The sequence below is a fragment of the Sapajus apella genome, unplaced genomic scaffold (genome assembly GCF_009761245.1).
Source record: "Sapajus apella isolate SASKATOON/1434 unplaced genomic scaffold, GSC_monkey_1.0 scaffold11, whole genome shotgun sequence".
In the NCBI taxonomy this organism is placed as follows: Eukaryota; Metazoa; Chordata; class Mammalia; order Primates; family Cebidae; genus Sapajus; species Sapajus apella.
Window position 1 is genome coordinate 6,694,201 of NW_022436951.1, and position 25,649 is coordinate 6,719,849.

At 37.3% G+C, this 25,649-nt stretch overlaps 2 protein-coding genes across 7 annotated transcripts in view; one reads left to right on the forward strand and one right to left on the reverse strand.

The window, feature by feature from the left end:
• SKP2 (S-phase kinase associated protein 2) overlaps window positions 1-641 on the reverse strand; it is a 34,717-nt gene extending 34,076 nt beyond the window's left edge. For 2 of the 4 annotated variants that reach the window (XR_004269308.1, XM_032278954.1), the window contains exon 1: window positions 365-641. Coding sequence is in view for 1 of the 4 variants with exons in the window: in XM_032278954.1 (XP_032134845.1) it covers window positions 365-372 (8 nt within the window). In the remaining 3 variants the exon portion in view is untranslated. Of the gene's footprint in view, window positions 1-58 lie in introns of all 4 variants that reach the window. The other 2 variants (XM_032278956.1, XM_032278955.1) reach the window with 2 other exon arrangements.
• Window positions 642-667: 26 nt separating this feature from the next.
• Window positions 668-25,649, forward strand: part of LMBRD2 (LMBR1 domain containing 2) — a 46,781-nt gene continuing 21,799 nt past the window's right edge. Inside the window, exons 1-6 of one of the 3 annotated variants that reach the window (XM_032278951.1) lie at window positions 668-1,086; window positions 9,525-9,755; window positions 10,016-10,113; window positions 11,448-11,543; window positions 14,983-15,150; window positions 16,200-16,410. In XM_032278951.1, coding sequence (XP_032134842.1) covers window positions 9,582-9,755; window positions 10,016-10,113; window positions 11,448-11,543; window positions 14,983-15,150; window positions 16,200-16,410 — 747 coding nt within the window. In that variant the 5' untranslated portion in view covers window positions 668-1,086; window positions 9,525-9,581. Of the gene's footprint in view, window positions 1,087-9,524; window positions 9,756-10,015; window positions 10,114-11,447; window positions 11,544-14,982; window positions 15,151-16,199; window positions 16,411-25,649 lie in introns of those variants that run through there. The other 2 variants (XM_032278952.1, XM_032278953.1) reach the window with 2 other exon arrangements.

The following is a 25,649-nucleotide window of genomic DNA, read 5'->3' on the forward strand; positions in this document are numbered from 1 at the left end:
TCAAGAAAAAAAAAAAAAGAAATTTAAAGAACAAATCGAAAAGGCTTTTTGACTTAACGATAGTGCAGAAGGCCTCAAGAATTTCTCCCAGTGGAGGGAACAGACAAGGAGAGAGAGAGAGAGAGAGGGCAATCATACACTGATTGAAAACGGTGGCAGAAAAGCCCAATTAGGGAAGACAAATAAAACCGCACGCTGATCCCCGCATTAAAGCATCCAGCCATTCACACTTTCCCAAGAAGGGGCTAAGCAACCATTCACTTAACAGCGTTACCAACAATATTAGCCAGTAGCGATATTCGCGGCCTAAAAGAATTATTAAAAGGGTCCATTCATGCTCTTCCACTTTTTGCAATCTGTTTACCTGTGCATAGCGTCCTCAGGTTCGGGAGTTTAAAATACGTGCATTAATTGCAAAGCTGCCCGCCTCCCGGATTCCCGCTTTGGCGCGCGGCGGCTCCGAGCGTGCTGCTCGGGCCCCCAGCAGCTAGCCCCGCTAAGTCTAGCAACGTTCCATCCCAGCAGCGCGCGCAAGACTCTACAAGCCCGCTCTGCTTCGCGGGGCACTGCGGCCCCATGGCCTGCTGGGAATTGTAGTTTCCGTCCTGTTTCGTAGTCCGACTGGCTGGCCCTTACTTCCTCCCCTGGCAGTTTTGCCCGCCTTCGAGATACCCACAACCCCCCGCGGGAGCGGGACTGGCTGGTCCACGGGGTAGGCGGGGAGGCGGAAGCGGGCGGCGCTAAGGCTGACTGGGAAATGTCAGCCACTTGACTGTAGACGGATATTCCTTTCCCGGGAGCCTGCAGGCCTTCTGGTGATCGCCAGCGCTGTCGTCTCTGAGTGTGCATCCCAGAACCTGGACAGCTGTGGCGGCCGCCGTTTCCTGGTCCCATCCAGACGCTGTCTGGCGAGATCGGACGGTGAGCCTGAGTGGGAACGCGTGAGACGCTTTGGTGTCTGGGGACCCGGGCCGAGCGCAGGCGGCAAGAGAGGGGACCTGGGAGACCCCGAGTGGCCGCCGCCGCCGCCGCGGGGCCCACGTCTCTGGCCGCTGAGTGGTGGCTGTAGCCCAGCCCGCCCGCCAGGTGAGAGGCTGCGAACCGCGGGCGTCACACCTGTTCGTCCCTTTGCCAGGAAGCTGCTTCCTCCTTCGGGGAGAAGGCGGCCCTTAGAATTGGGTCTGTGGACAGGATCCTTCCTTTATCTGTAAAATATGGACAATAGCTAAAAGCGCAGTTAGAACGAAAAATAGTGGTTTAATTTTAGGGGAGCCGGAGACCCCAGCGGGTCCTTTGTGGTGGGAAGGCTGCGCATGCCCTTGCAGACTTGACAGGTCTCGTAAATAGTAGCATGGGAATAAATGAAAAGACTGTATTTTGCAACAGGCTTTACCCATGCAACGCAGGGGACCTCCAGCAAAGACTTTTGGTTGCTTGCTGACGTTCGACGGGCTACGTGTGTTTGCGTCGCCGCCTAAAAGCGAGCTGTTTTCAGCCTATCTGCTGAGAAGATTTTGGGGGTGGTTAAAGTAGGGAGGGTGGCATATTCTAGGTACAATGACCATGCGAAATCCATCGGGCAAACCATACTGCAACTGTGACCTCGAGAAAACAGTGGAAGAGGGAAGGGGGATGAATTCTAAACCTCATAAAAATGAAGATTTATAAAGTTCCTAAGGAAGCATAACATCTTCATCGCATATTAGAATATTCAGTGATGCTGTATGACACACCCTCTGGTTTCCTTGAAAAAATGATTCGCTCTGTAGTGAAATTAAACCTCCCTTGCCCAGGTATGTGCTTATTTCAATCTTGGTCCTTAGCTTGAAAAGCAACTGCCTCTTGAGGGAGGAAGGAATTCATGAACCTTTAGCTTGTTTTTGAAAGGTGAGATTGGTGTAAATAACGAATCTGTTCACAACTTGATTTTGATTGGAATTAGGTGCAGAATACTAGGCTGAGCAGTTCATTAAACTAATGTTGTATGGAAAACATTTAAAAATGCAATATCCTGATTTTTCACACAAAGTGACCTTTATGTTACTTTGGCTAAGGAGAAAGCAGTTGCCTTAGTTTGACTCTACACCCTTTCCCTTAAGATTGCAAATCATAGGAGAAAATATTGACACAAAAATTATAATTTCCTTCAGGAAAGGGAACAAAACAGAACCTGTAAGCTAATGGAGGAGAAAGACTAAACAAAAATATGTAAGATGCCATAATATGCCAAAATAATGAGACTAAACAGTTTTGAGATGTAAAATAATTGCAAGAGCCCACTTTAGATATAGATCTCATAAATAGGAAGGTCTAATCGATGAGATGATTCTAAATTTAAAGATGAGAAATATTTTTTTTGTTCAGTCTTGGTTTTACTAGGAAGTTACCTGAGAACTAGAATACTTGCAACATCTCAATTAGTGAACACAAGTTTCTCTGTAGGACTTCAGGGAAAGCCTGTCAACTTTGAAAATTAGTCTAATAGTTTGCCCCAGTAACAGAAATACTTTACCTTCCTAATATGGGAATACTTTTTTGACATTCCTTTTAATCATGGCTATTATCTTAGTATAATAAATACAAGTTTAAATTGGTATAATCGATTCTTTTTAACATAAGGAATTGCGTCCATTGAAGACGAGATTAGTAGGTACACAGATGTTGCTCTCTGGTGACAAAGAACTGCATTGTAATTGCTATTGATGCATCTGATTTTTTCTGATTAATTTCATTGGTTTCATTTTACTCAGTGCACTCCATGTTCCATTTTAATAAGAGAGATATACCATTTTTCTAGAATTGGAATTACTCTATTAGTATCCAAGACAAAAGCCATTTTTAAAATAATGCAAATGAAATTAGGATAAGTAATTACTAGTACACTTTAGGAAGCTTCAGATAGAATACAAAGTGACTGTAAATCGGCAAATCTACAGTGACTGTTTATCATACAACATGAGATGCCTGAGAGAGGCAAAAGCAATGTCAGTTAAGCAGTGAAAACCACAGCGTAATTAAAAGATGATCAATATCAGGGAACAGGAGGGGCCAAAAAGGACTGGCAGTCATAACTGACTACAAGTTGTAAATATATATTTAGTAGGTATGCCATTATTGGAGATGAAATATGACAGAAGACATTCTATTTAAACAGAGGGGCTGTATATTTTTTCTTAGTTCCATCATAACATGAAGTAAATGCTAAAATTTCTTTAGTTTTTTACTTTTGTTATTTAGCTTAGGGGAGCAAATGGCTGAGAAACATTATGTATCAAGAAGCTTCTATCTGCCAATAAAATTTCAAGAGGACCTTTTTTCCTTGATTAATTTTAAAGTAGATCTTTAATTCATTGCAATTTAATGCTCTATGATAAGCAGATTGAGGCAAGAACAAAAGGGTTCTAATTTGCTCTGTATTTTCCACTTTTCCCATGTAGAGTAGAGTCATATATTACCCTTAAATCAAGTAATGGTAGTATAATCTTAAGGTAAAAAGTTTGTGTTAAATTCTGTATTAAACATGACTTAGCATTCTGTCTTGCTATATCTAAAAGAATCACAGGAGAACGTTTCTAATTTGTTCTCTGTGAAGACTGAACAAAATAGATCATTAAGGAATTTAAATTGCATTAAGAAAGTACGTCTAGATTGGAGAAGAGACGTGTAATTATGATCCAGGTTCTATAGTGAAGATGCCTCTCTTTGAATCCTAGCTTTACCATTCACCAACTCTGTTAACTTGGACAAATTACTCACCCTCTCTGCACTGTTTTTTTCTGTTAAGCAAGGAAACAAACAGTCCTTTCTTACTAGGTTGTAACGTCTAATTTAATAAAGCATGGTCGGTACTAGTATTAATACAATTCTTAAAATTTAGTAAACACATACTAAATGTTAGATATTCTTTTTTTAAAATTATTTATTATAGGAAACACTTTACAGATTATTCTCTATCAAGATGTCTTGCAATTTCTATATATGAAATCTTTAAGAATTCAGTAAAATTTCAGTTCTTTTTTCTTCTATGCTTACATGATTGCTACCTCTTCTCTTTATGCCTTGCAAAAGGTAAAGCAGTTTGTATGTATGCTTTACCTCAGGGGCTTGTCACATTTTCGAATTCAGGTTACCTGCTTGATTCACCAACTCAGCTCTTAGATACCTTTAAAAAATTATTTTGACTTTTTTTTTTTCATTTTCAGAATGGGAGTAATAGTCTCCTTGCAGTAGTCTATGTCTTAAACTGAACTCTGTACCTGAAATCTTTGAGAATAACAATTATGTTTGGAAGATTTAAATTTTGATTTTTGGTGGAAAATTGTTGACTTATTCACTTCTGGTTCTGGTTCTTTTGATTTTTCATTATGATTTTGAGTTGTCTCTTAGTTTTTATTTCGTATATCTGAGTAAAAATACAGATACGTTAAGTTAGGTAAAATTTCTGATTGGTACCTAATGATCATCAGACTCAGATATTTAAGTTAACAGTATTTGAGTCTGATGAATCATTAGGTTCCAGTCATAAATTTTTCATTTGGTTTCAGAATATTTGGTTTTGACAAAATTTTTGTCAGTGTTTTGTTTGTATTCTGATCAATTGCTACCCATTCTCTCTCTGTCTCTCAAAACATTTGGAATTCTTCAAAATTATCTTAACCTCTAAAATTCCATCAAAGGGTGTTTAACCTGAAAAACTATTATCAGCCATAAAGTACTAAGGAAACAGTACTTCAAGTCAGTAACAGTAACATGCTAATTATGAAACCATTATAAAGGCATTTGAAAGTAATCTTAAATAATATTTTGATGATTGGAAAAAGATTGAATTGGATTTTAAGTATTTAAGACTTTCAGAACTGATATTTTGCATCAGGCACTAAAATCTGGTAGTTTTAATGAATTGACATTTTGATTTTGAGTATAATCAAGTTTTGCTACTGAGGGGCATAATCACATGGCACTGAATTTTTATTTGCCTCCTCATTTTAGTATCATCATCATCATCATCATCATCATATCATCTCCTTTCTTCTCCTTCTTTCCTAAACCTTACAACTCATCACTTGAATGTTGGTACAAGGTTAAAGATATGGACTTTAAAACTATTATTTAAAAGATATGGACTTTGAAACTATTATTTTCTCATCTCAAGTTAGAAAAACCAATTTTTATCTCCAATTTCATGGGATCACTGGTCCTAACTGTATGTCATAAGAAGGCAATATATTTCAGCCTCAACAGAAATAGATGGTATGATAAACAGAATAATGTTTACCCTAAGAATGTCTATCCCCTAATCTCTGGAACCAGTAAAAATGACTAGATTATTCAGGTAGGCCCAGTGTAATCAGATGAGCCTTAAAAAATAGAGATTTCAGGCATGAGGAGAAGTTGACAAGCCATTGCTCTTTTAAAATATACAGGACCACACACACATACACAGAGAGAAAAGTATGTGAGGACATAGTTATGTTAATTTGTTTGACTATGGTTTGTATTTCACTGTATATGTACAGTATATTAAAACATTACTGTTGTGTACTTTAAATGTATACAATTAGAAAAAGATATACAGAGCCACATGAAAAGACTGGGGAGAGGCCTCTAGAGCTAAGGTCAAATGCCAACTGTCAGCTTGCAGGGGAACAGGGAATCTCAGTCCTATAACCGTAAAGAACTGAGTTTTGTCTTGGCTAGGCGGGTCATGCCTTTAATCTCAGTGCTTTGGGAGGCCAAGGTGAGAGGATCACTTGAGGCCAGGCATTTGAGTCCAGCGTGGACAACATAGCAAGGCCCTGCCTCTACGAAAAAAAAAAAATTAAATTAGCCAGGCATGGTGATGTACACCTATAATCCTAGCTACTCTGGAAGCTGAAGTGGGAGGATCAGTTGAGTCCGGGAACTCAAGCTTATACTGAGCCATGATCATTCCACTGCACTCCAGCCTGGGATACAGTGTGAGACCCTGCCAATAGCCTGAATGAGCTTCAAAATGGATTCTTCTTCAGAGAAAAATGCAAACCTGCTGACCTTGATTTTAAACTTGTGTTACCCTAAGCAGAGAACTAAGTTGAATTATGTTGTGTTTGAATTTCTGACATACAGAAACTATAAGATATTAATAATAAATAGGTGTTGTTTAAAGTCACTAAGTTTGTAGCAATTTGTTATATCTGTGGTAGGAGACCAACATGCTAAGTGTGGAAAGGGATGTAACCAAATCATTTATTACTAGAATAAAGGATCCATAATTTTATTTATTCATCCACAGCCCTTTAAAGTGCTGACTATGAATCAGACTAAAAAATTGAGTGCCATAGTAAAAAAATTAATAGCTAGTGTCAGGTTTATAACTGATTTTGTTGTTTGCTTTTTTTTGAAATAGAGTCTCATTCTGTTGCCCAGGCTGGAGTGCAGTGGTGTGATCTTGGCTCGCTGCAACCTCTGCCTCCCAGGTTCAAGTGATTCTCCAGCCTAGCCTCTCGAGTAGCTGGGACTACAGGTGTGTTCCATCACACCTGGCTAATTTTTTATTTTTAGTAGAGATGGGGTTTCACCATGTTGTCCAGGCTGGTCTCAAACTCCTGATCTCAGGTGATCCGCCTGCCTCAGCCTTCCAAAGTGCTGGGATTACAGGTGTGAGCCACCATACCCAGCCTATCGTTTGCTTATTATGCCCATATCTTACCACCTAAAGATTATTGATATTTTAATATATTTCATTGTTACCTTACTCTTTTTTATGCTTATGTAAAAATATGTGTCAAATTTTCAATTACTGTTAGGCTAGCTTTTTGATATTATTAAATAATCTTAACAAATATTTCTTATACTACAGTATTATGTCATCATTTCGCTCTGTCATACTTTAGCATTCCTTTGGTAATCTCTAATATTTAGTCTTTTTTCCTTAGGATTGTCATATTCCTTACACTGGACAATTTCAGGTCTAGTTCACATCATAAAAGGATTTTCAGATAACAATTATGTTATATTTAAACTCACATCTAATGGGTTTTTTTAAAGGGAAAAAACCCTAGATCTTGAAGATGGTTTTGTCATCAGCACATTCTGCATTGAGCTTTCAGCCAAGTGCTTAATCCATGGTTGGCTTAAAAATAAGATTTGGCTGGGTGCTGTGGCACATGCCTATAATTGCAGCACCTTGGGAGCTGAGGCGGATCGCTTGAGCTCAGGAGTTTAAGACCAGCATGGGCAACATGATAAAACCTTGTCTATTTTTTAAAAAATAAGATTTGACTTACTGTTGTTGTGGTATAAGTTGTTTCACAGAATATGAAATTTGAAAATTTGAGTAGTATTTGGTAATGTTCACAGTTTTAAGCCTTTTGAGTTGTAATAAGTATTTGTAAAATCAGTTTACTATTACAAGAGTTTTACATTGCCTTTGAAGTTAGCAGTAATAGAAAAATAGTGTATGTATTAAAGTAACAGTATTTTTTATTTCAACAAATATTTATTGATATTACTATATGCCAGGCACTACATTAGACTGGAATATAGTGTGGAATAAAATAGTCAAGTCTGTGCTCTCATAGAGTCTCTGGTGTAAGGGGAGAGGTTCAGAGAGACAATTAATAAATATAAAGAATGTGTATCATATCAGATGGATAAGTGCATTGAAGAAAAATATAGCAGGATAAGAGGGTAGAGAGTGATGAAAGAGGTTCAATTTTAGATATATAAGAAAAATGAAAGTATTGATAGTTGAAGTAGAAACTGCTTAACAATATAAAGAGTGAAGAAAATTGTTTATTAAATGTGATTTTTGTTTGCGATATTTCATGTAGGAGTATTTTGTATATAAATTTAAATTTAACCCTTTAAAGTACTCAAACTTTCTTTTTATTATTCTAACTAGTTTCAGAGATGTTTGTTGATTTTAAGTATTTTATTGATTCTCCCTTATTTTATTTTTTATTTTTTATTTATTTTTTGAGACGGAGTTTTGCTCTTGTTGCCCAGGCTTGAGTGCAATGGTGCGATCTTGGCTCACTGCAGCCTCCACTTCCCAGGCTCAAGCGAGTCTCCTACCTCAGCCTCCCAGGTAGCTGGGATTACAGGCGCTCACTACCATGCCTGGCTAATTTTTGTGTTTTTAGTAGAGACGAGGTTTCACCACATTGGCCTGGTTGATCTTGAACTCCTGACCTCAGGTGATCCAACTGCCTTGACCTCACAAAGTGCTGGAATTACAGGTGTGAGCCACTATGCCCGGCCCCTTATTTTATTTTGTTGTGTTGTATCACAGTCTTGATTTTCTATGTTAGGATAGTAATCAATTCCTTGTAATATTGTAGTACGTAGGTAAACAAAAGTCTAACAAAGGTGAAAAGTTCATATTGCCTTCAATTAGTAAATTTTTTTAAGTATAGAGAGATATCAATTTTTTTTTTAGACAGAGCTTTGCTCTTGTTGCCCAGGCTGGATGGAGTGCAGTGACATGATTTCGGCTCACTACAACCTCCGTCTCCCGGGTTAAAACTATTCTCCTGCCTCAGCCTTCAGAGCAGCCGGGATTACAGGCATGCGCCACTATGCTTGGCTAATTTTGTTTTTTTTTTTTTTTTAGTAAAGATGAGATTTCTCTATGTTGGTCAGGCTGGTCTCGATCTTCCGATCTTAGGTGATCCACCCGCCTCAGTCTCCCAAATTGCTGGGATTATAGGCCTGAGCCACTTAGCCTGGTCTCAAATTTTTTAATTTTAAAATAGAGACTTTGAACCTTTATGCTCTGATTTTTTTGAGTACAGAGATATTAGATAAACTATTTGCTGATGACTGTATCATAAAATTAAGAATGTTTTCAAATTTATGACTTTATTCAATAATCATTGATAAATTTTCTGTATATAAAATAGTAAAAAAATTAAAAATGAGAATTTGTTAAAGTAAGTTTAAGATTTATGTAGATAAATGGGAAGTAATAAATATATTTTGTGAAGCAGTGAGTAATAATTTCGAGTTATGAAAGTTGTTAGGCAAAATTAGCACAAAAGAAAAATACTGTTTCAAAGGAAAAGTTGCTTTTAAATGGTGTCTTTCCATTTTTTCCTCCCTCTCTTTTAGAAAATCTTATAGAGGATGAATAATCTTAGAAAAATGTATTTTACTAAGTATCTAATTTTCTAGGATTTAGTCAATAGCTCATTTGTATAAGCTATTCTGTTAGAACTTACAGCATTAAGAAACAAACTCCAAATGACATTATATTAAAACTGTTGACGTCTAAATTAAGAACTTCTTAATTTGTAATATTGTAAGAACTAGTATAATTTTTGTTAAGATTTTGAAAATACAAGGCATATGAAATTTTTTAAGTGTGCTTTAAAAAATAAAATATAAGTGCTGGCGGATAGGAATTACTCTTTCAATCTTATTCATAGTCCAATATGAAGCATGACATTTCTCCAAATAGTTTATTAATGTATTAATATTTAGGAAATTTCCAAGTGTCATTTCCTATGTTAATAATGCATTTTAATTTTCTTGTCACTTCACAGATATGGTCCAGATCTGTACATGAATAACTTTGATTAGTCAGAGTGAAATATTCAATAATGAGTGGTGCAGCTTTGGGACTTGAGATTGTTTTTGTCTTTTTTCTGGCATTATTTCTACTTCATCGATATGGAGACTTTAAGAAACAGCATAGACTTGTAATTATTGGAACGCTGCTTGCTTGGTATCTCTGCTTTCTTATTGTCTTCATACTGCCTCTGGATGTTAGTACGGTAAGGAGTAAAACTTATTTTCACAATTTAAAAGATAATTGTAATCATACAGCATGTTGGAAATAATGTTATTTCTTAAGACAGCTAAGTTATGTCAATTTGTACTTATATTTTGAATTAAAAGATTATGTGGGCATTGATCATTAAAAAGCATAGCTGGGAAGGTAAGTTTAAATAGATAGAATTATAAACTCTGATATCCTTTAAGTACTTGGTAACCTTTTGATTCTCATTTTTAAACCATACGTTCGTTGCTTTAGACAATATACAACCGGTGCAAGCATGCTGCTGCAAATTCAAGCCCTCCTGAGAACAGCAACATTACAGGAATGTACGCAACTGCTAACCCTGTTCCAAGGTATTTCCTTTTTAAAAAAAATATGAAAATTATGGGGGACAAATTATTTAAAAATTGAAAGTTTTTACCATCCAGATTTTATAGTTTTGTAAGTATTCTCATTTTCAACTGATTCCCGCCACCTCTGTTCTTTGCTAGTAGACTTTTTATTACATCGTATTCTAATTAAATCTAATTTTTAATATTTATTGGTCCACAAGACCCTTCAGTAGATGGTACTGAGAAACTTGAAGAAGACCTGATTTTTTAGTTCTCGTTCTTTACTGAGTATGTAATTTCTAAAACCTATTTTTCCTCTCAGCCTATCTCTGATTTAAAAATGTGGCATGCATTTTCACTTTTGCTTAATTTGCAAGGTTATAATAAAGGACAAGTATTTCTGTACTTATGGTATTCCTTTCATATTGCACATCCTTCAAAAACATTATAGGTTTACATAAAAAATGAATAAAGTTCAAATTGTCCAAAGATTTTACTGAATTCATATCAAACTTTTAAGTAAAAAGCATATATATGTTGACTGTAGCCTTTAAGAATGCTTTCAGTAGTATTTGCATGTTTCTTTATGCATGTTTTTAAAAAAATATAACTTGAGAAAAGGTAAATTTAAAATGCAGGTGTTACTTTCATTTGAAGCGCTATTAAAAAAATGGATAAAGATCAGCAGCAACTACAGACTGTTGGAAGTTCTTGGGATATCCTTATAGCTTAGGAATATGGCTACATGAATGAATTTATGATCAGAGACTCATCATGTCTTCAGAAAGTTAAACAGAATTATGTATGGGTGCTAGCATGCATCTCCATAGAAGCTATGGTATAGTGAATGATTTAATTAGCATTCCAATTTTCAGGAATTAATCACCTATTGTTTTCCCCTCCCAACCCCTATGCCCTGCAAGGTGTTGGGTGGGGGGAGGTTGGGGGGGGACCTAACCTTATAAATAAGGGGAGTGTGTATTTTAAAGGTAATCATCAGAAATGTTATTTTATAATACATTTGCTTTTAATGATTGTTGCACTTTTAGTCTATTAGTTGAACATTAAATTTTCTTTTTACCCAATGACTAAAAATACACTGAAAGTTGAAAACTTAAATGGTATATTCAGAACAAACTATTTTGTTGACTTTTTTGGTTTTTTTTTTTTTTTTTTAGTTTGACAGTCAGCTTTGAATTTTAAAATTTATGTGGAATTTTATGGGTTATTGATTATTAGAATCAGTAATTTAAAATCTGAATGTAAATTAACTTGGCCACATGCAAATTAATTGTATAATTCACTTAAGTAGTCATTGTTTATGATTAATTGGCTTTAAATTTTTAATTCCACAGCCAGCATCCATGTTTCAAGCCATGGAGTTACATTCCTGATGGAATCATGCCAATTTTCTGGAGGGTAGTGTATTGGACATCACAATTTTTAACTTGGTAAGTTACAGTAAAGGATAAAATTTTAAAAATTTTGGCTAATGGAATAAAACATTATTTTTCAGTGAATCTTTAACTTTTGGAATTTATTTATGTTTAATTTTTTCCTTAAATCTCTATTTTCTCCCTTTCTGCTCTCTCAAGTTTGACCCATTTTACGGAAAAAAGAAAAAGAAAAAGAATAGAAACACACAAATAGAAAATAGAAAACAGAAACAAAGATTTTCTTATTACTATTTCCTTCCTGTTATTGCCTTCTCTTTTGCCCTTGAGTCCAGTCCTTCTTCCAGCCCCATTATTATATGAAATTGCCCTTGCTAAGGTCATTTTACTCTGGCTTTCTCTCTGTCTGCTTTCCCCAACCTTCTGAATTTCCTTTATGGATGCCATTTCTGTTGCCCATTTTCTAAATGTTGATCTTCCCTAGAGTCCTATCTTGGTCATCTTGTCAGACTCTCCCTGCATAGCTGTAATTATAGCCATGGTTTCATCGACCAATAATGGATTCTGAATCTTTCTACCCATTATAGCTTTATCTTTCTGCTATGCTCCAATCTCATACTTATCCACTGCCTACTAAGCATCTCTTAGATCTGCAAACAACTGCACTCTAAAACTGGAGGTACTGAACATTGCAAGAGAAAAATCACATAGCAGAGCAGTGCTCTTGTGTATTCATGTCTATTAAATTCAACTGGGCCCTCAACGTTGCCAGACTTTACTACTTTGTTTTTTTAGTTTGCTTTCTGTCCATTTTTACAAGAAATATTTCTAGTCACTTCAAACTTCTGTCCTTTTTGTGGCTTGCTTTCTTGTACTCCCTATCAACAACGACAAGAACAACAACATAATCGTCTTTACTTTTAGCAGATGACTACTTCCATCCAGCAGTGAAAACAGGAGTCATCAGATGGCAGCTTCTCACCAACAAATCTACATACCTACTCAACTTTTTTTCTTTCCCCTCCAAAGACGGAAGATGCTTGTTAGAGCCAGTCCTTCTGTCACAGGATTCTTAGGGGTGTTTTGCCAGCTGGAAACCTCTGTAGCCTGCAGTGCCTTTGCCTGAGTTTTAGGTAGGCTCGCTGGGCTCATTCCGCCTACTCACCCTGGCAGATTGCACTCAGCTCCTGCTACTGGCTCTGATCCCACGCCTACCAAGGGCGAGCCAGGCGTGGAGTGGCAAGGAGAGTGTGTGAGCAAGTAAGCATGGGGTCCGGCCATTGAGCACAGCCAGGCACACTGGCTGCTGTGACAGGGTGGGCAGCTCCAGGCACCAGCACAGGCACCGGCTCTGCAAGCCTGCAGCTGGGTTAGATGCACTGCAAGCAGCTTCTGCTGTGGGCACCCGCATCGGGATGAAGAGAATGTGGTAGTATCCAGAAGCTTGGAGATGCCAGAAACCTCAGAGCCCCAAAGAGGGTGTCACAGCCCTGGCTTGGGGAGCCCCTAGGTCTGGGCTCCCAGAAGGGCCGCAGCTCTTCTCTCCTCCTCTCCTGCAACATGGCGAGTGGCAGGGGTGAGTTCCACCATTCAGCAGGTCCTGAGCTCTTGTCCTGCATCCAGAAAGAATGAAGTATGCAGACAACTGGAGGGCGAGCAAGGTGAAAAGGTGCTTTTTTCAATGATAGTACAGCTTTCAGGAGACCCAAAGTGGGTAGCTCCTTTCTGCAGGCAGGCCGTCCTGACAATTGCAGCTCTCAGTGGAGAGGAGATCCATAGTGGGTAGCTCCTACCTGCAGGCCGGTTATCCCATTGTCTGTGCAGCCCACAGCAGAGAGGAGACTGGAGTAGATAGCTCTTATCTGAGACAGGTTGTCCCAGTATCTTTGCAGGGGGCCACTCCAGACAGGCTGCTGCTGCTGCCATCACTTCTTCCTAAAATATGGATCCATCCCCTTCAGCTCTTGTTACATACTTGTAGCTTTCAAGTTCAACAAAGCATGCACATTTCTCTCATCCTTTGAAAAGAATACAGGAACAAAAATAAGTCTCTCAATTCAGATCCCTTTCCAGCTCTGCCTTGTTGATCTGATCACAACTAAATTTTTTTAGAAATTTCCTAAAATTGAAGCATAAATTCATACCGAAAAGTGCATGGATTGTGTTTAGTTTGACTTTTTACAAAGTGAATACACTCATACACCAGCACTCAGATGATGATATAGAACATTAGCAATGCCCCAGAAGCCTTGCTCACAGTTCCCTGTGTAGTCATCCCACACTCTCCAAAGGTAACCATGATTCTGACTTCCATCACCATAGATTAGTTTTTACCTGTTTATGAACTTTATAAGCATAGAATTATACACTGTGAACTTTTTTGCATCTCTCTTTACTCACATATTTGGGAAATTCATCTGTGTTGTACTGTATGTATCATCATTCTGTTCTTTTCCATTTCTGTAAAATACCCCATTATATGTATATACCATAGTTTATCCTACCCAGCCAAACTTCTTACATGAATTCTCTATATTTGATATCTCCACTTGCTCATTGTTTACTTATTCCTCAACCCACAGTAAGCTCTGCTTTCTATTCTCACTCCACCACTCATACATACAGGCTCTTAATTTACTTCACCTCTTGGCAGCATTTGATTCTATTGTTCTCTCTCTCCACTTTCACTTTCCTCTCCTAGTTCCTAATCCACATGCTCTTTGATTTTCTTCCTTGCCCCACTACTATTCTGTCTTGGTCTCTTTTGCTGATCCATCCTCCTTCTGTTGCTCTACCTCTTTCTTAAAAAGTTGGTATTTTTCAGAGATCTATCTCAGTTCTTTCCTTCACATTCTCCATACTCATGCTTCCAGATGAGTATCTATTGATGTTATTTCAGTGCTGTTGATACAGTGATGACTCTAGAAGCTATCTATATTTTTAGTTCTCTCTCCTGAACTCTGAAGCTGGTAGCAAACTATTTTGTGTGCAGCTTCTCTTGGATGTCTGTAGGTACTACTTCTAAGTCAGTATGCTGTCAACCAATCTTCTCCCTTGTTCGTACCACCATCACCATGCTTCCCCCTCTCAACTAGTTCCAACTTTGCTCCCCTTTTATCCATTCTCCATGCTGAAGCCTTAGGAAACTAAAATTTGATTCAAAGTGTTTTCTTTGAATGCAGTCCAAACTCTTCATAATGAAAAGACTTTAAAGGCCCATTTTAGACTCATCTTTAGTCATTCACACTTGCTGGTCATTGTGGCCTCCTTTGATTCCAGGAATGTGCCTTGCTTTCTCCTGCCTTAGAGCCTTTGCTTTCCCTAAAATTTTATATTACAAAAATACTTAACCATCTATTATAGTTTATTAAATATTAATGATTACTCATAAACATTTATTAATGAGAAGATCTATACATTAAAATTGAGATTCACATATTTCTTGTATTTTGAGATTAAACAACATATCAATTGTTTTGGTTTTCTATCCGTCTAGGATTCTCTTACCTTTTATGCAGTCGTATGCAAGATCAGGAGGGTTTTCCATCACTGGAAAGATCAAAACTGCACTAATTGAGAATGCAATCTACTATGGCACCTATTTGCTGATTTTTGGAGCATTTTTAATTTATGTAGCTGTAAACCCACATTTACATTTAGAATGGTAAGAAAAGTAGCCTTCTTAACATTGCTTTTGTGTATGTTTGCATTTTTAAAAATTCATTTTTAACTTCATATGTGCAGATTTAAACAGACATTTCATTGAGAAACTTTGTTATATATTTTTCTCCAAAAGAATATGTGAATAATCCATATTACTAAGAAAGAAACTATGGAATGACATTTTTAAATGCAGATTTTAGACAAAAGATTAATGGTTAGTCTAATGTCTATATATTAAAAGTGATAACCCTTATGATTTTTTGATAGAATTTCAATTTTTTTTTTTTTTTTCTGAGACAGAGTTTCACTCTTGTTGCCCAGGCTGGAGCGCAATGGTGCAATCTCAGCTTACTGCAACCTCCTCCTCCCAGGTTCAAGCGATTCTCCTGTTTCAGCCTTTCAGGTAGCTGGGATTACAGGCATGTGCCACTATGCCTGGCTAACTTTTGCATTTTTAGTAGAGATGGGTTTTCTTCATGTTGGTCAGGCTGGTCTTGAACTCCCGACCTCAGGTGATCCGCCCACCTCAGCCTCCCAAAATGCTGGGATTACAGGGGTGGGCCACTGCACCCGACCTTCAAAATTTTTATATGATAAAATAACTGGTTTTATTTTTTATTGGAACTTGTGATTTTTTTTTCCTTGTTTTGATTATAATTTGAGGGCATATTTGTTCTTACTGTTATCTTTGATTTAGATATTTCAATAAAATTGAAATCTGTTTTATACTTATGACTTGTAATATATGTGAAGGTCTACCTCTGAAAATTTAGGAATAGATCAGCAGTGCTAGGTCTCACTATTGCATTCATGAGATTTGCTAGGTAAGCAACAAAGTTAATTTGAAACCTTTTGAGCCTTCTTAGGAAAGCACCTAATGAAAAATGTTTCCTTTGGGAAAATATATACATATTATTGCCATGAATTATTCTAGATGCTAATTTTAACTGCAATAGAAGCAGTGGGTCTCCTTTGTTAGCATCAGTTTATGCAGTCACATTTTATCTTTCCATTAAAATATGCATATTATCCGCTGTTTCTCTTTCTTAGGAACCAGCTTCAGACAATTGGAATAGCTGCTGCAAATACATGGGGTCTGTTTCTTCTTGTGCTGCTGTTGGGGTATGGCTTGGTGGAAATTCCTCGGTCGTACTGGAATGGAGCAAAAAGGGGTTATCTACTTATGAAAACGTATTTTAAGGCAGCCAAACTGATGACAGAGAAAGCAGATGCAGAAGAGAATTTAGAAGATGCCATGGAGGTAAACAAGTTTGAACCTTATAAACAATAGTCACCAAGTCATGTGTATCTTCTTTTAGTCACTTTTGGTTTGTTGTTGCTGTTGTTAGCGCACTGATGTGCTTCAGACTGCAAAACAGGAGTTGTGCAATTCTTCAGGATGTCTCATCCAGGATGACTTTTTAGCCATTCAGCCTCATGATGTGTCTTGTCCATCTTCTATCTGACAAGGATTCATGGAAAAAAATTCAATAGTGCAGGGCTATGCCTATTATTTTGAGGTAACTTTTAATAGTACCCTCTTTTATTTTCAAAAGTCTTCCAGATTAAATGATAAATTCTATGGTTACCCTAACATAGTAGAAGTGAGACTAATGACCAGAGGATGCTTATTTCTAAAAGTTTAACCTAAGGTACTCCTACTAAGTCTGGAAACCTCTTTAAAGAACAATTTGCATGGGAGTTTGTGTACTAAGTTTTGTTTCCTATCTGTAATCTTAATAAGACACTTCATTTTACTTGATGACTTGAACCAGTTTCACAAAGTTGTTGAAAGTTTATCTTTCAATACTGTACATAAAAATATACAACAAATTATAAAATTTTTCTGTAAGTAAAAATTTTGTGATGGATTTGAAGAGATTATTGTAGTCACCTTACATTTTTGCCCCCCTGGGAGAATATCCTACTCAGCTGTTGATACTCTCCAAACAAACTCCTGTTGAATGCTTTTCATTCATGTTAGAATAAACTACAAAATGTTTTAATGCAGCCTGTAGAAAAATAATTTGGCCTATGTTTAGCTCTCCAGCTGTGTCCCACACCTCCGTCTTCCTCACACTGGTCATCTTTGGTTTCTCAAACTTGCTAATGGTGATGAGATAATAAACAATTTTATAGACTTAATATTTGCCTAACACTCAACTTTGGTTCTTCAAACTTAGTAATGGTGATAATTATAGTAAATAATTATATAGACTTACTTGTTGCCTGAGACTTTCTAAGCACTATACATATATTTAATTCTCATGACTTTACGATAGAGATTTTTTAAAATCCCCATTCCATAAGTGAAGAATATGGGGCACAGAGAGATTAAGTAACTTTCCTATGTCTACATGGCTAAGAAGTGATAGAAGCCAGGCAATCTTTGCTTTAACAGGGACTGACAAACTTTTTCTATAAAGGGCCAGATAGTAAATATTTTAGGATTTGTGTGCAATATCATTTCTATCGCAACTACTCTGTCATTGCAGCATGAAAGCAGCCATAGCCAGTAAATAAATGAATGAGTGTGGGTGTGTTCCAGTATGAGAACAAATAGTGGACTGAATTGATCTGGCTTGTTGACCCTATGCTTAATCATTACACACATTGCCTTTCTTTTCTATCTTTGAGCATGCTATTACCAAACTATTAGAATGTTCTTTTCAGCACTTTCTTCAGCTAATTCCTATTTCATTTTTAGGTCTTAACATAAATGAGAATTCTTCAGGGAAGTTTTCTTAATTAGCTTCCTAGGGCTACTATAACAAAACTACCACAGACTGGGTGACTTAAGCAATAGAAAATTATTGGCTTACAGTTTGGTGACTAAAAGTTCAAGATTAAAGTGTCTGCAGGGTTGGTTCCTTCTGAGGGCTCAGGGAAAATCTGCTCCATGTTTGTCTTCTAGCTTCTGTTGGTTTGTGATCTTTGGTATTCCTTGACCTTTAGACCTCTGCCTTCACCTTCACTTGGTGTTCCCCCGTGTGCCTGGGTCCAAACTTTATTGTTTTGTAAGGACACCAGTCATATTGGATTAGAGTTCATCCCACTTTAGTATAAGCTCATCATAACTTAGCTAATTAAATCTGCAACAGCCCTATTACAAATAGGATCCCATGTTAAGATACTGGAGGTTAGGCTTCAGGGGACACAGTTGAACCCATAACATCTTCCCTGGTCCTCCAGACGCTTAAACACTCAGCAACCATTTTTGAAGTGAATGAATAAATGAACAAATGAATGTATAGTGTGATTAGAAAATTTCATGTGGGCTTTGCAGCATTTCTTCACTACAAAATGTAAGAACTATAGCAGAAAACATTGATTTAAATGTAGGAGTAAGTCTATAAATAGTATTATTTAAATTTATTACATTTCCTGTTATATTCAACATTCCTATGATGAATGTTATTACATCTTTTGAAAGAAGATAATTTATATTTGATACATTTTATAATTATATTTGAAATTTTGAATTTTTAAAAAAATTGAAGTAGTTGAAAACTGATATTTTGATAAGATACTTATATTTGATAAAAGAAATTAATATATTTTAAATTCGATAGCGTTCCAAATTTAATACCATCCAAAAGTTGGTATTAAATTCAGTTGTTTCAGATTTGAGGAATTTGGATTTCACTAATTTGTTAAACATTCCTGCAAAAAAAAAATAAACCCAGTTATTTGAGTTCTGGATTTTCCCTTGGGAAGCTTTGCTCTCTGAATAAAATAGATTTTATTCTTGTTATTTTTAAATAGGACCCCTGTACTTAGAAATAAGATGTGGAAAATTAAGAGCCAGTATTGATTACCTCTGTTCTATTTTAGTATAGTATTCTTTGGTTTTAGACTGTGTAAAAAATATTAGATAAGAAACCACTCTTTAAAAATGGATGTTTTATTAGCTGGGCATGGTGGCTCATGCCTGTAATCCCAGCTACTCAGGAGGCTGAGGCAGGAGAATTGCCTGAACCCAGGAGGCGGAGGTTGCAGTGAGCCGAGATCGGGCCATTGCACTCCAGCCTGGGTAACAAGAGCAAAACTCAGTCTCCATGAACGAAAAAAAAAAAAATGGATGTTTTGTAAATAGCAGTTGGTACACATGCAGAGCAGGAAAACTCTGAACCTCTTTCCATCAAAAACAGTGCATGATTTCTCAGGTATGAATTTCTTTTTTTTTTGTTTGCGTTCCTGGGGTTTTTAAAATTTTTTGTATGTATCCATCACCTCAAACATTTATTTTTCTTTACGTTACAAATAATCCAGTTATACTCATTTAGTTATTTATTTATTTATTTATTTTTGAGACTGAGTTTCGCTCTTGTTACCCAGGCTGGAGTGCAATGGCGCAATCTCGGCTCACCGCAACCTCCGCCTCCCGGGTTCAGGCAATTCTCCTGCCCCAGCCTCCTGAGTCGCTGGGATTACAGGCATGCGCCACCATGCCCAGCTAATTTTTTGTCATTTTAGTAGAGATGGGGTTTCACCATGTTGACCAGGATGGTCTCCATCTCTTGACCTTGTGATCCACCCGCCTTGGCCTCCCACAGTGCTGGGATTACAGGCTTGAGCCACCGCGCCCGGCTAGTTATTTTTAAATGTACAATTACATTGTTATTGACTGTAGTCACCCTGTTCTATCAAATACTGATATTATTCACTCTAACTATAATTTTGTACCCATTAACCATTCCCATTTCCCACCCTCCCCCCACCCACATCCTTTCCCAGCCCTGTAAATAAGTAGGAACATGTGAAGTTTGTCTTTCTGTGCTTGGCTTATTTCACTTAACATAATGACCTCTAGCTCTACCCATATTACTGCAAATGACTGGATCTCACTCTTTTTTATGACCTTGGGGAGTTTGATTATAAAATGCCTTGAGATAGCCTTATATGGGATAACTCTGCTTGGTGTTCTAGAACCTCCTTGTACTTGAATATTGATATCTTTCTCTAGGTTTGGGAAGCTCTCTGTTATTAGCACTTTGAATAAACTTTCTACACTTATCTCTTGCTCTGTCTCCTCATTAAGGCCAATAACTTAGATTTGCCCTTTTGAGGCTATCTTCTAGCATTTGTAGACATTTGTTATTCTTTTTTTTTTTTTATTACTTTTTGTCTCCTCTAACTGTATTTTTAAATAGACAAATTTTCAAGCATCTTCTAGCTCACCAATTCTTTCTTTTGCTTGGTCAGTTCTGCTGTTAAGAGACTCTCATGCATTCTTCAATATGTCAGTCCATTTTTCAATTCCAGAATTTCTACTTGATTATTTTAAATTCCCTCAACAGCTTTGTTCACTGTATCTAATAGGATTCTAAATTACTTCTCTGTGTTACCTTGAATTTTGTTGAGTTTCCTCAAAACAGCTATTTTGAATTATAGGGCGTATATCTCTGTGTCTTCAGTATTGGTCCCTGGTGCCTTGTTATTTATTTAATTTAATTTTTTTAAGGCAGGTTGTCACTGTGTTGCCCAGGCTGGAGTTCAGGGGCATGATCTTGGCTCACTGCAGGTTCTACCTCCAGGGCTCAAGTTATCCTCTCACCTCAGCCTCCCAAGTAGCTGGTAGCTGGTACTACAGGCACACACCACCACACCCAGCTAGTTTTTGTGTTTTTGAAGAGATGAGGTTTCACCATGTTGCCCAGGCTGTTCTCAACTCCTGAGCTCAAGTGACCTCCAACGTCAGCCTCCCAGTGTGCTGGGATTACAGGAGTGAGCAACTGTGCTCAGCCCTGGTGCCTTATTTAGTTTGTTTGGTGAGGTCATGTTTTTCTGGATGGTCTTGATTCTTGTGGATGTTCATCAGTGTCTGGACATTGAAGTTAGTCTTTGCAGTATGGGCTTATTTGTAGCCATCCTTCTTGGGAAGGCTTTCCAGGTATTTGAAGGAACTTGGGTATTGTAATCTATGTTTTTGGTCACTGCAACTGTCTCTATATTAGGGGACACCCTAAGCCCCTTAATGCTGTGGTTCTTATAGACTTATAGGGATGTGCCACCTTGGTGGTCTTGGATAAGATCTGGAAGAATTCTCTGGAGTACCAGACAGAGACTCTGGTTCTGTATTACTTTCTCCTGAACAACTGGAGTCTCTCTCTCTGCCCTAAGCTGCCTGGAGGTAGGGGAGGGGTGTCACAAGCACCTCTGTGGCCACCACCACTGGGACTGTACTGGGTTAGACCTGAAGTTATCATGGCACTGAGTCTTGTCCAGGGCCCATGGTAACCGCTTCCTGGCTACTGCCTATGTTTGCTCAAGACCCTGGTTCTCTACAGTCAGCAGGTGGTGAAGCCAACTCAGCTTATGTTCTTCCCTTTAGAGTGGCAAGCTCTCCCTGAGTTGGGGTGTGTCCACAGAGAAGCTATCTGGAAGCCAAGGCCTGAAGCTAGAAACTATAGGAATTTACTTGTGGCTGAACTGGAACCCAAGCCACAAGACAAAGTCCTTCCCATGCTTTCCTCCCCTTTCCACACCACAGGAGTCTCCACCCATGGCCACTACTGCCCCAGGGCCACGGTAAATACGTCCTCACTACCCCAGTGTTCATTCAAAGCCCAACATCTCTTCAGTCAGCTTGTGGTGAATGCTGCAATGCCTAGGGTTTTCCCTTCAGGGCACTAGGCTCCCCTCTGACCCAGAGAAGGTTCAACAATGCTGTCTAAGAGCTACAGCCTGCAACCTGGGACCCCAAAAGCCCACCTGGTGATATACCCAACAGTGGCTGAGGTTGTACCTTGTTTTTTGTTTTTTATGAAGGTAATTTTTGTGTGGATAGTTGCTTAATTTAGTGTTCCTGTGGGGAGGGCAATCAGTAGACACTTCTGTTCAGCCATCTTGCTCTACTTCCTCTGTATGAATTTCTTTGACCACGTACTTCAAGGTTTTTTTGGGATTCTTTCTGCGTTTCTGAACATCTGGAAACTTATAAACTTGAGGAAAAATGTATTTATCATTTAAAAAGTACTTTTTGTCTTCCTTCCATGTTAAGTGCTATGCAGAACTGGTCAGAATAGAAATTTCTATTCTTACTTTCTAGAGTAGAAAATTGGACAGAGTCCCTTATAGTATGTGGTCAATGTGGCATGAATGATAACAAGAAAATGCTCTAGTATGGAGAGGTATCACTTCTGAATAGTGGTCAGAAGACATGAAGTATGACCTGGGCCTTGAAAGAATTTTGATAGCTGATATCACTCCAGGCAGATATCAGAAGTCTTAAAACCAAATCAATTTGAGCATAAAGTTTACATTGGAAAAATAAAGGTATATCATGGCTTTAAATTTCATACTGAAAAGTCCAGTCATTCGACAGATAACAAAGTTCAATCACTTCATTGGTAATTATTTTTTCAGTTATCCATTTAATCTCCCAAATGTAGTTTTATAAAAACTGTTTGGTATTTTTATGATATATTTATCTCTAAAATTGATAGATGCATTTGTATGTCTATTACCTCTCTTTGAAGCATTAATAAAACTTACAAGCTATGTTAAATCATTCAAAAGTTATTTGCTAGATGACCTAAAAGGTCACCTTTACCTTTTGTTATTTTTCTAGATAATTTTAGGGAGGGAGAAACAGCTACTTATTTCCACTGAAAGCTGCCTATTAGCCTCCCTTCATGAATGTTGTCTGACCTGCTTAGAAAAGAATTTGACAAGGCACAGTAATGAGAGAGCTCAAAGTTTGTTATTTTGTATGAAGAAAGCAAGCAGTATATTTCAAATACTTGCCATGCTTAATTAAAATTATGAACTTTTGAAGGAACCCTAAATTTATAACAGATATAGCAAATGTTAATTAACTGTATCAGTACTTGTTTTTTAATAAGCTAAATAATCTAAAGAATAAAAGCATATTTTACATAATACATAAACAAATTGTATAGTTCATATTCAAAGTATGATAAATGTGTGCTAACAAGTCAAAAAACTTTAAGGCAGCTTAATAATGGAAAATAGATGTAATGATGCTTCCATGTGACCTTTTAAAAACCCCAGTCTTATCTTGTCACTGTCATATGTAGGCCTCACACATTAACCTCAAAATAAACCATGATTAAGGCCTTCTAGGAGCACTTTGATCTTGCTCTTTCAGCCTGATCCAGTGCTATGCAGACCCTTGATCTTCCTTTCCCTGTAATCACACTGGACTTTTTTCAGTCTCTTCAAGTAATGTGCTCACTTAGGCCTGGAGGCCTTTGTATATGCTGTCTCTGTCTCTCTGCCTGGAATATTCTTGTCTCTCCCTTTGGTTGACTGAGTCCAGTACATTTTGTTTCATCTCATTTTAAATAATCAATTAATTAGAAAATCTCCCACTCTACGTTATCCCTTATTAAAGCATCTCATACTTTTCTCTGATAATAGTTTTCTATGTTTGTTATATTTGTTTTCCTCATTAAGTTAAATTCCTTGACAGGAATAGTGTCTACTGGTGCAGATTATTTATAGAGTATACGTATTCTAAATTTCGATAGATGTTGTGAAATTAAATAGAATATATTACTTTTTACTGTGTATAAGAGGGCATGTTTTCTCACCTTTTTATATGGTATCGATTTTGAAAAAAAAAAACTTCTTGTTTTAAAAATTTATAACTGTTTTTAGTGAGCTCAAATATCTTTTTAGACATTTATTGGCCAATGGTATTTTTTTTCTATATTCCCATTCTTCTGTTGATTTGTAAGAGTTCATCACATATTAAGGATAATAAGTCTTTGTCATATAATTTACAAATTTTTTTTCACAATTTTGTTTATGTGCTAGATGGCTTCTCTGCCTTCAGTTTTGTATCCCTTAAAACCCTGCTCTACTCTATGCCCCAGAATGTTCTTTAAATATCCTGGTCAGTTCTCTTATGCGTTTAGGTAATAAATATGCTATTTCATCTGACTAAAACAGTGGTTTCAACTTTTTTTAAATTTCATGAATATTATAGAATATTGTGATTCTTTAGGAACTACTAGTTCTAAAGAGTCTTTAACCCTTTTATGCCTTTTTATATTCAGAATTGTTTATATAATTATCTCATTACTGGACTGAAATTTTAAGATTGTCAATTCCCTAGCTTCTCTCTCTACCCTCCAGTATGGATTATGGGGGCCTTACACTTAGCATAGTACTGGCAAATAGTGCGTGGTTTTTTTTTTTTTTAATTGTACTTTGGGCTCTGGGGTACATGTGCACATCCTGCATTCTGCAGGATTGTTGCATAGGTACATATATGGCAATGTGGTTTGCTGTCTCCATCCCCGCTGCCGCCCCGTCACCTATATCAGGTATTTCTTCCTGTGTTATCCTTTCCCATCCTCCCTGTCCCCCAACCCCACCACTGTCCCTCTCTTTCCCTCCAATCCCTCCCCCAACCTAGCCCAGTGAGTGTTGTTCTTTGTTCTTTTCCCTGTTCCCATGTGTTCTCATTGTTCATCACCTGCCTATGAGTGAAAACATGCAGTGTTCGGTTTTCTGTTCTTGTGTCAGTTTGCTGAGAATCATGGTTTCTAGATTCATCCATGTCTCTACAAAGAACACGAACTCATTGCTTTTTATGGTTGCACAGTATTCCATGGTGTATATGCCACATTTTCTTTGTCCAGTCTATTATCGATGGGCATTTGGGTTGGTTCCAGGTCTTTGCTATTCTAAATGGCGCCACAATGAACATACATGTTCATGTGTCTTTATAATAGAACGATTTTTAATCCTTTGGGTATATACCCAGTAATAGGATTGCTGGGTCAAATAGAATTTCTACTTCTAGCTCCTTGAGGACTTGCCACACTGTCTTCCACAATGGTTGAACTAATTTACACTCCTACCAACAGTGTAAAAGTGTTCCTTTTTCTCCACATCCTCTCCAGCATATGTTGTCTCCAGATTTTTTAATGATTGCCATTCTAACTGGAGTGAGTTGTTTTTATTTTATTCTATTTTAAAAATTTAATTAATTAATTTATTTTGAGGTCGAGTTATGAGACTGGCTAATGTTTGTATTTTTGGTAGAGACAGGGTTTCACCGTGTTGCCAAAGCTGGTCTCAGACTCGGGGGCTCAAGCAATCTGTCTGCCTCTGCATCCCAAAGTGCTGGAATCACAGGCCTGAGCCACTGCGCCCGGCCAGCTAATGGTGTGCTCCTAGTAAGCAAGTATGGAGTTAATCAATCATGACTGCTCTAGAGTACTCTTCTGTTGGAAAGGAGCTGGCACTTTGTCACATTTGTAGCCTTTTCTACTTCCTTTGGTTTTTGCTGTATTTCAGATAATGAGATAATTGATCCTGATGAGTAAGGTGGAGGAAGATAGCCCTTTTCTTTTAGGACCACAATGTTTGTCTGATCTTTTGCAGACTTTTAAATAATGCTTATTCTTTTTTTGTATACCAAGTAATGAAGTGATGAGAGAGTGAATTTAGAAAGTAAGAAAAAGTTTAGGGTACAGAAATAGCCTTTCAGTGACTTTGCATTTTCACTTGTGTTCTTAAGAA